Source organism: Saimiri boliviensis, chromosome 14 (assembly GCF_048565385.1).
Source record: "Saimiri boliviensis isolate mSaiBol1 chromosome 14, mSaiBol1.pri, whole genome shotgun sequence".
Lineage (NCBI taxonomy): Eukaryota > Metazoa > Chordata > Mammalia > Primates > Cebidae > Saimiri > Saimiri boliviensis.
In genome coordinates this window covers 16,345,065-16,354,024 of record NC_133462.1, presented here as the reverse complement: position 1 = coordinate 16,354,024, position 8,960 = coordinate 16,345,065, and the positions used below count along the sequence as shown (strand labels likewise).

At 51.6% G+C, this 8,960-nt stretch overlaps 1 protein-coding gene across 4 annotated transcripts; it reads right to left on the bottom strand.

The window, feature by feature from the left end:
• Positions 1-4,261: 4,261 nt before the first annotated feature.
• Positions 4,262-8,798, bottom strand: SERTAD3 (SERTA domain containing 3). 4 transcript variants are annotated; one of them, XM_074386330.1, is made up of 3 exons: positions 8,555-8,798; positions 6,695-6,860; positions 4,262-5,504 (listed from the first exon to the last, which is right to left on the bottom strand). In XM_074386330.1, the coding sequence occupies exon 3, from the start codon at positions 5,496-5,498 to the stop codon at positions 4,911-4,913; it is 588 nt and encodes a 195-aa protein (XP_074242431.1). In that variant the 5' UTR covers positions 5,499-5,504; positions 6,695-6,860; positions 8,555-8,798; the 3' UTR covers positions 4,262-4,910. The 4 variants fall into 4 exon arrangements, with proteins under 4 accessions (XP_074242431.1, XP_010329323.1, XP_010329324.1 ...); XM_010331021.2 differs by lacking the exon at positions 6,695-6,860 and having other exon boundaries at positions 8,555-8,796; XM_010331022.2 differs by lacking the exons at positions 6,695-6,860; positions 8,555-8,798 and adding an exon at positions 8,468-8,534.
• Positions 8,799-8,960: the final 162 nt, after the last annotated feature.

Here is an 8,960-nt window from a genome sequence, read left to right as displayed (position 1 = left end):
GAGTGCCAGGCCCACAACAGGCACTCAGTAAATCTGAGCCATTATTGGAGTCCTTGGTATACCTCAGGCTCCCTCTGACACTTTGTTCTGTGAGGCAGGTATTACTCCACATCTTCAGTTTGGAGTGTGGTGTATATATATATATATATATATATATATATATATATATATATATTTTTTTTTTTTTTTTTTTTTTTTTTTTTTTTTTTTTTTGAGACAGAGTTTTTGCTCTCGTTACCCAGGCTGGAGTGCAATGGCGCGATCTCGGCTCACCGCAACCTCCGCCTCCTGGGTTCAGGCAATTCTCCTGCCTCAGCTTCCTGAGTAGCTCGGATTACAGGCACGTGCCACCATGCCCAGCTAATTTTTTGTATTTTTAGTAGAGATGGGGTTTCACCATGTTGACCAGGATGGTCTCGATCTCTTGACCTCATGATCCACCCGCCTCGGCCTCCCAAAGTGCTGGGATTACAGGCTTGAGCCACCGCACCCGGCTGGAGTGTGGTATATTTAAGGAACAGCAGAGAATGGTGTGATGGGAGTATAGGAGTGAGGGTATGTAGGGGAGATGAGTTCAGAGAGTTGGGAGGGAAGGTTAGCCATTGCTAAGTCTAGAGTTTATTTTTTTTCCTTATTTTTTCGTTTTTGAGACAAGATCTCACTCTGTCACACTGATAGAGTGCTGGAGTGCAGTGGCGCTCTCTCTGTTCACTGCAGCCTCTATTTCCTGGGCTCAAGCAATCCTCCCGTCTCAGCCTCCTGAGTAGGTGGGACTACAAGGGCATACTACCAGCCCAGCTAATTTTATATTTTTGTGGAGATGAGGTCTCCCTATGTTGCCCAAGCTGGTCTTGAACTGGACACAAGCAATCTTCTTGCTTCAGCCTTCCGAAGTGCTGGGATTACAAGCATGAGCCACTGCACCTGGCCGAGTTTTTCAACAACAAATAATTTTTGAGAGCGCACTTGTGCCAAGCATAGTTCTAGGCACAGACCAACACAACTCCCAGAGTTCCCAGGAGTAGGAGGCTACCTAGAGTTGGAAAATAAGTAACTCGAAATTGGGTAGGTGCTACTAAAAGAAAATCAAGGGGCCGGGCATGGTGGCTCACACCTGTAATCCTAGCACTTTGGGAGGCAGAGGTGGGTGGATCACCTGAGGTCACGAGTTCGAGACCAGCCTGGCCAACACGGTGAAACCCCCTCTCTTCTAAAAATACAAAAATTAGCCAGGCGTGGTGGTGTGCACCAGTAATCCCAGCTACTCAGGAGGCTGAGGCAGGAGAATTGCTGGAACTGGAAGGTGGAGGCTGCAGTGAGCCAAGATCACGCCACCACACTCCAGTCTGGGTGACAGAGCAAGACTCCATCTAAAAAAAAAAAAAAGAAAAAAGAAAATCAAACAGGTTGTGGTGGAGTGGTGACCCACCTGGATGTGTTGAGCTAGGAAGGGCAGGGAAGGCCTCTCTCAGAAGGAGATATTAGGATTGGTGAAGCTATTGGGGAAAATGTTGACTGGGCAGATTTAACAGTAAGGGCAAAGGCCCTGGGGTGAGAAGGAGCTGGGGTCAAGGGAGCTGAGTGAAGGAGAGAGTGGGAGATGGAACTGAGAAAATTGTCTAAAGTGAGAGTAAGTCAGTCTTTCTAGGTCTTAGTGGAGTTGGAGTTTTATTCTGAGTGTGACAAGGAGTCACTGGAGGCTGGGTGTGGAGGCTCGTGCCTGTAATACCAGCACTTTGGAGGCTGAGACGGGAGAATCACTTGATTCCAGGAGTTTGAGACCAGCCTGGTCGACAAAGCTAGACCCTGTCTCAAAAAAAAAGGCACTGGAGGTTTCAAGGAGGAAGACGTGATTCAATTGCCGTCATATTGCAATGCAGACCTGGTGGCTTGCTTTTATTTATTTTTATTTTCATTTTTATAGAGCTGGGGTCTCTCCATGTTGGCCAGGCTGGTCTCGAACTCCTGACCTCAGGTGATCCGCCCACCTTGGCCTCCCAAAATGCTGGGATTACAGGTGAGCCACCATGCCAGGCCTTTTTTTTTTTTTTTTGAGACGGAGTTTCGCTCTTGTTACCCAGGCTGGAGTGCAATGGTGCGATCTCAGCTCACCGCAACCTCCGCCTCCCGGGTTCAGGCAATTCTCCTGCCTCAGCCTCCTGAGTAGCCGGGATTACAGGCATATGCCACCATGCCCAGCTGATTTTTTTGTATTTTTAGTAGAGACGGGGTTTCACCATGTTGACCAGGATGGTCTCGATCTCTTGACCTCGTGATCCACCCGCCTCGGCCTCCCAAAGTGCTGGGATTACAGGCGTGAGCCACCGCGCCCGGCCTGTTTTTATTTTTTATAAGCCCACAGCAAACATCATACCTGGTTGCTTTCTTGAGATCCCCTGGGCCACCTCATTCCTCTCTCTCTGATTGGCAGCCCCGTTCAGGTATCCTTTCACTTTCTGACAAGGACGCCTTTCAGGTTGAGAAATCTGTCTTTGACCCAGAAACCACAAGCAAAATCCCCACTCTTTCTTGTCCCGTGGACTATACCCAGGGGTGGTTCCTCCTTGCAACCCCTCTGGAAAAGTCCCTAATGCTGTGTAAGCTTACTTGCTTCATCTCTTCAAAGACCACTGTAAAAGCACAGCCAGTACAGGTAGGTATCACTTTACTGCCTCCTTCACCTCCGTTCTCCTTTTCTGGATCTCAGCAGCCTGGGCCTGCACCTCCCAAATAAAGCATCAGCACAGGCCAGGCACAGTGGCACACGCCTTGTAATCCCAGCACTTTGGGAGGCCAAGACAGGCGGGTCACTTGAGGTCAGAAGTTTTGAGACCAGCGTGGCCAACATGGTCAAACTGTCTCTACTTAAAAAAAAATTCAGGCCAGGCGCAGTGGCTCATGCCTGTAACTCCAGCACTTCGGGAGGCTGAGGCAGGCAGATCACGAGGTCAGGATTTCAAGACCAGCCTGGCCAACATGGTGAAACCCCGTCTCTACTAAAAACACAAAAATTAGCCAGGCATTGCGGCACATGCCTGTAATCCCAGCTACACAGGATGCTGAGGTAGAAGAATTGCTTGAACCCGGGAGGTGGAGGTTGCAGTGAGCTGAGATGGGGCCAAGGCACTCCAGCCTGGGTGACAAGAGTGAGACTCTGTCTCAAAAAAAAAAAAAAAAAAAAAAAAAAAAAAAAAAATGGCCGGGCACGGTGGCTCAAGCCTGTAATCCCAGCACTTTGGGAGGCCAAGGCGGGTGGATCAGGAGACCATCCTGGTCAACAAGGTGAAACCCCGTCTCTACTTAAAATACAAAAAATTAGCTGGGCATGGTGGCGCGTGCCTGTAATCCCAGCTACTCAGGAGGCTGAGGCAGGAGAATTGCCTGAACCGTGGAGGTGGAGGTTGTGGTAAGCCGAGATCGCGCCATTGCACTCCAGCCTGGGTAACAAGAGCGAAACTCCGTCTCAAAAACACAAACAAACAAAAAACATTAGCACCATAACTCTTAATCTGGGCTCTGCTTACTAGCCAACTCTCCTAAAAAGGTCTTTTAGTACATGGGTCTTTGGGCATTTCTTGTCCCTCTGGGCTTTAGCAGCCCATTCAGTGATACATACTCCATGTAACTCAGTTTCTCCCTCCTGTGTCTACCCACGGGGCTGGAGTCTAAGCAGCACCATTTGTAATAGTGAAGGACAAGGCTCTGGAGGCCTAGTTTCAACCTAGCTCCCTGGTCCTTGCTCTTCCTAAGCTGTGTGGCCCTGAATTCTGTGACTTGGCCTCTCTGAACTTCAGGTTCCTCCTGTATGAAAAGTGGGAACAGTACCTACTTCCATGTAATTATGAGGATTAAAGGACTTAATTCAAATCAAGTGGCTAGAAAAGTGCTCCTGACACACACTCATTTTTCTGAGGCTGGAGTGCAGTGTTGCGATCATGGCTTATTGCAGCCTCAACCTCCCAGGCTCAGGTGGTCTTCCCAACTCAGCCTCCCCAGTCCAGTAACTAGGACTACAGGTGTGTGCCACCCTACCAAGGTACTTTTTTGTAGAGGCGGTGCTTCGCCATACTAGCACTTTTGGCCACCCGAAGTGCTAGGATTACAAGTGGGAACTAGAGCACCCAGCCAATAAGCACCCAATAAATGTCATGTACGATGGGACACTTGCCCCAACTATGCAGGGAAGTGGGGCAGATGTTTAGGAATTTACTAGGTCCCTCCCACTGACCCAGTGAAGTTTAGAAACTTAAGACAACATCACTCCTTCCAAAATACTTTTATTAAAAAAAAAATTACAAACAATAAAAAAAAAAAAAGCCACCACAAATTCTGCCTTTCTTTTTAAATAATGTGGCATGGAGCAGTTTGGTTTCCACCCTATTGCACGTGGTCCGGCCAGGCTTTGAAATCAGGCCACTGAGACTGTGGTCCTGCCAAGGAAGTGGGGTTCAGCCTGGAGGGAGGAGACCAGCCCCTCCCACCCCTCAAGGTGCAAGAGGCCGAGCCTGGGTTTCTACAGAGTCCTGGGTTTCTGCAGAGTCCTGGCGGCACATCCCTGCCATCCTTCTACAGGCCCAGCTTTCTTTCTTCCCTGAGGCCCCAGTGGTCACAGGGGAGTGGGAAAGAGCGGGAAAGGCAGAAGATATGTGTAAGTGGAAAATCAGACTCCCAGGAACAGAGTCTCATTAAGGCATTTGGAACAGATAAATTAATTCAAGAAGACCCACCTTCACAGAAGGCTGGGGTAACCAGACACACGCACACATGCAAGACAGTTTGTGGAACCCTGAAATGGGAGGAAAGGAGGCCATAGTCAATGCTTAGAGCCCCCACAAAAACACACCCAGAGTTGCATTCAAGGATCCAGCCCCCCTGAAGATGACACAGGAAGGATCCCCTGCATGACAGTTTTAGGATCCCAGGATGATTTCCATGATGTGATCCAGTTCATTCCACTCCCAGGAACCTGGGGCACAGAAGAGATTGTGAGGAGGCTCCGGTGGGGCCCATGCAGGCTCCTTTTCCACCACAGATGTGTCAATGTCCAGAAAGAAGTCGTCCAGGCCAGAGTCCCCCAGGTACCGGGAGCTCAGAGCTTCTAAGAAGACTGGATCAGGCTGGGGTGGCACTTCATTCTGGAGGCTCAAGGGAGCCACTGGATTCTGAGGGGACTCATCCATGGAGGTCTCCAGCTCCCTGAGGATAGAGCCAATGGTGGCCGACAGGGAGAAATCCTCCTCGCCCAGGAAGAGGGGCTCGGGGGGCAGGGCAGGGGCAGGAGCCAAGGGAAGTGTGGCCTGCAGCTGCTGGAGGGTGTTGTGGATGAGGACATGCCTGCGGAGGCTGGGTGCTCGGGGGCCCAGGCTGCGCTGGACTTTGTCTAGGGAGATGCGGAGCAGGGCTTGCTGGTAGCTCCGAAGGCCTGCTGGACTCCACTCCCACCTCTCCTCTTCCTCCTCTTCTAAATCAGAGTGTTTCCGCTTCAAGCCTCCCACCATGATGCCCTGTGGAGAGAAGAGGGGCACAGGAGCATGTCAGACACCAGGCACTGTACTGCTGGCTCACATCCCACCTTCTCAGGCCAACTGAATTGTTGGTGATTTTTTTTTTCTTTTTTTTTTTTTTGAGACGGAGTTTCGCTCTTGTTACCCAGGCTGGAGTGCAATGGCGCATTATCGGCTCACCGCAACCTCCACCTCCTGGGTTCAGGCAATTCTCCTGCCTCAGCCTCCTGAGTAGCTGGGATTACAGGCACGCGCCACCATGCCCAGCCAATTTTTTGTATTTTTAGTAGAGACGGGGTTTCACCATGTTGACCAGGTTGGTTTCGATCTCTCGACCTTGTGATCCACCCGCCTCGGCCTCCCAAAGTGCTGGGATTACAGGCTTGAGCCACCACGCCTGGCCCATTGTTGGTGATTTTTAATCATCTGAATCTCAGTTAATCATCTATAAAATGAAGGCTGTCTGAACCCTACAAGGTTAAGGAGGTGAGTACATAGAGATCAAGAAAATAAGGGCTGGGCAGGGTGGCTCACGCCTGTAATCCCAGTACTTTGGTAGGCCAAGGTGGGTGGATCACTTGAGGTCAGGAGTTTTGAGACCAGCCTGACCAACATGGAGAAACGCCATCTCTACTAAAAATACAAAATTAGCAGGGCGTGGTGGCTCGTGCCTGTAATCCCAACTACTCAGGAGGCTGAGGTAGGAGAATCGCTTGAACCCGGGAGCCAGAGGTTGTAGTTAGCCATGATCTGACCATTGTATTCCAGCCTGGGCAACAAGGGCAAAACTCTGTCTCAAAAATAAATAAATAAGGCCGGGCGCTGTGGCTCAAGCCTGTAATCCCAGCACTTTGGGAGGCCGAGGCGGGTGGATCACGAGGTCAAGAGATTGAGACCATCCTGGTCAACATGGTGAAACGCCGTCTCTACTAAAAATACAAAAAATTAGCTGGGCATGGTGGCACGTGCCTGTAATCCCAGCTACTCAGGAGGCTGAGGCAGGAGAATTGCCTGAACCCAGGAGGCGGAGGTTGCGGTGAGCCGAGATTGCGCCATTGCACTCCAGCCTGGGCAACAAGAGCGAAACTCCGTCTCAAAAAAATAAAAAATAAAAATAAAAATAAATAAATAAATAAATAAAAGAAAATAAGATCTGGACTTAAGTACAGCTAGATTTAAATCCTACTTACTTGCCTGTTGTGGCCTCAAGCAGTAGTGCATTTACATCCATGAGAATTTCCTCATCTGCAAAGTACGGATCCTAACTCAAATTCCTCTGAGCCTTAAAACTGTTCTTCTACAATACTCATTTCTTCAAACATGGAGCACGCAAGATAAGTGTGGAGCAAATGAGACCTGGATTAGAAGTAGGGAACCCTAAATTTGAATCCTGTCTTGGAAACCGCTCAGCTGCGTGATTGTGGGAAGTGACCTGAGTGAATTACCTCTTAGGGCCTCAGGTTCCTTATCTGTAAAATGGGGACCTTAAAAAAATACTTCTCACCACCGCTGTCAAGGAGATGAAAAGTATGCATAGAGCTCATCACACAGGAACTGCTTAATGAACAAGAGTTGTGTTTGTTTTGTTAGAGACAGGGTCTAACCCGGGGCTGAGTGCAGCTGCGTGATCATAGCTCATGGCAGTCTCCAAGTCCGGAGTTCAATGGATCCTCTAGCCTCAGTTTCCTGAGTAGCTGGGATTACCACCACAGCCGGCCTCGATCAAGAGTTAGTTGCCAGTTATTCACCCAACAGATTTACCGAGTGCTTACTATATTCGAGCCTCTTGGAGCACCTGAATGTTGAGATTCTTCTTCTACAGTCAGGATATTTCGGTCTATGCCCTCTTCCTTTACCGACTGGGAGCGCTCCCAAGAGTAGGAAAGGGGCCTGCCTCATTCCCGCTGCTGTGCTTTCAGCTTCCCCCAAAGCGCGCCCCGTAGGAAAACTTGCTAGAACTCAGCTCAGACCAAGCCCCGCCTCTAGGGGACCCAGCCAATCAGACCTCGGTGCTGCAAGGCTCCGCCCCTTCACGGGTCTTTAAGAGCATCCAGAAACGCCCCAATTTGGCCCAAGGTCTTCTGGGAAACGGGGGCCAACAGCCGCCAGGTACACGAATAGACGTCGAGCACGCACCACAATCCCCAGAGGGCTTCGCTCCTCCAGGGGACGAACCCACTCCCCCGCCCTCCCTCAGGGCATGCGCACAGGGGCAAGGGCGGGTGGGGGAAGGGCACCCGGACGTCCAGCTGCAGGCGCCCGCCGAGCCCCGCCCTCCGTTGCCTCCGGGGCGGCGAGTCTGAGCTCCACGCCCGGAACACCCCTCCCCCACCCCACACTCCGGCTCTAAATCTGCCTTCTCCTGGTGCCTCCGTTCCTTCAAAGTCCCCGATTCTCCTCCCAAACTGCCCTTGGGTCCAGAGATCCAAGTCCGAACACATCGCTCAATGACTACAATGCTACGATCTAGTTCGGGAGACTACGTATCCTAATTTTGATACTTCCTCCCACTTCTATTCTCCTGACTTTCAAACGCCCCTGAACTTCACCTCCAAACTCGCTGTCCGGCTCCAAGACCCGAACACTGAAATCTTTCCGGCAACCCCCTTTCTTTCCCCCACCAGTGAGTCTTGGAGTCCGAGAATCCTTGACTCTATCTGGCTTCTCCAAATGCTCAGGATCTCACTCCCAAATCTCATACCTTTTCCAAGAACACGATAACGCCCCGAATTCATCCTGTCCCGAAGACCCAAGTGGAATCGAATCTCCAAGTTCCCCATCTCAAAAGTTCCTCCCCTCTGTTCTCTCGCTTCTTCAAACGCCCCACGTCCCAACTTCAAACTCCCTCCACTTGAAAATGCTGCCCCAACCTTGCCTCCCCTCCGGGGTCTCAAACTCAGTCTCGGGTCCCCAGACCGTCCCTATCAACACCCTGAATCTGAGACCCCGACCCCGGGTCTCACCCAGACCCAGCCTCCGCAAATCTCCGGGGCGCGCCTCTCCCTCGTCCAGCCCAAGGTAGATTCCCAAGCCAGGCGATCGCTCTTCACCTCAGCTGCCAGGTTCGCCCCGACCACCTTCAGGAACGCCCGCAGCGTCGTGACCAGCCAGTGCCGGGACCCACCAGTGACGGGATGTGGCCTCGCTCACCGCGGCGGGGCCTCTCCGTCTGGTCTCGGGCCCACCCATTCCTGCCCCGTAGCCGAGCCGCGATTGGCTGGAGGCCTGCCCGCCGCGGGGCGTCGATTGGCTGGGCGGAGCCACTGGTCCGTGCCCGGAGACGCCGGACCCGCCTCCCCTTCCCCAGCGCCCTGAGCCATTTAAAGGAGTGCTACTGGCAGGGGGCGGAGCAGCGCCTCGGGGGTGGAGGGCGGCGGAGCCAGCAGACCCGCTTCCTTCCACTCAGCTACTGTCCTTGCTCCAAGATCGTCACCATTGCTTCCTCTGGTCCCTTTT

Excerpts from the sequence above, each read along its gene's own strand:
- SERTAD3 (XM_074386330.1), bottom strand. The coding sequence starts at position 5,498 with ATGGTGGGAGGCTTGAAGCGGAAACACTCTGATTTAGAAGAGGAGGAA.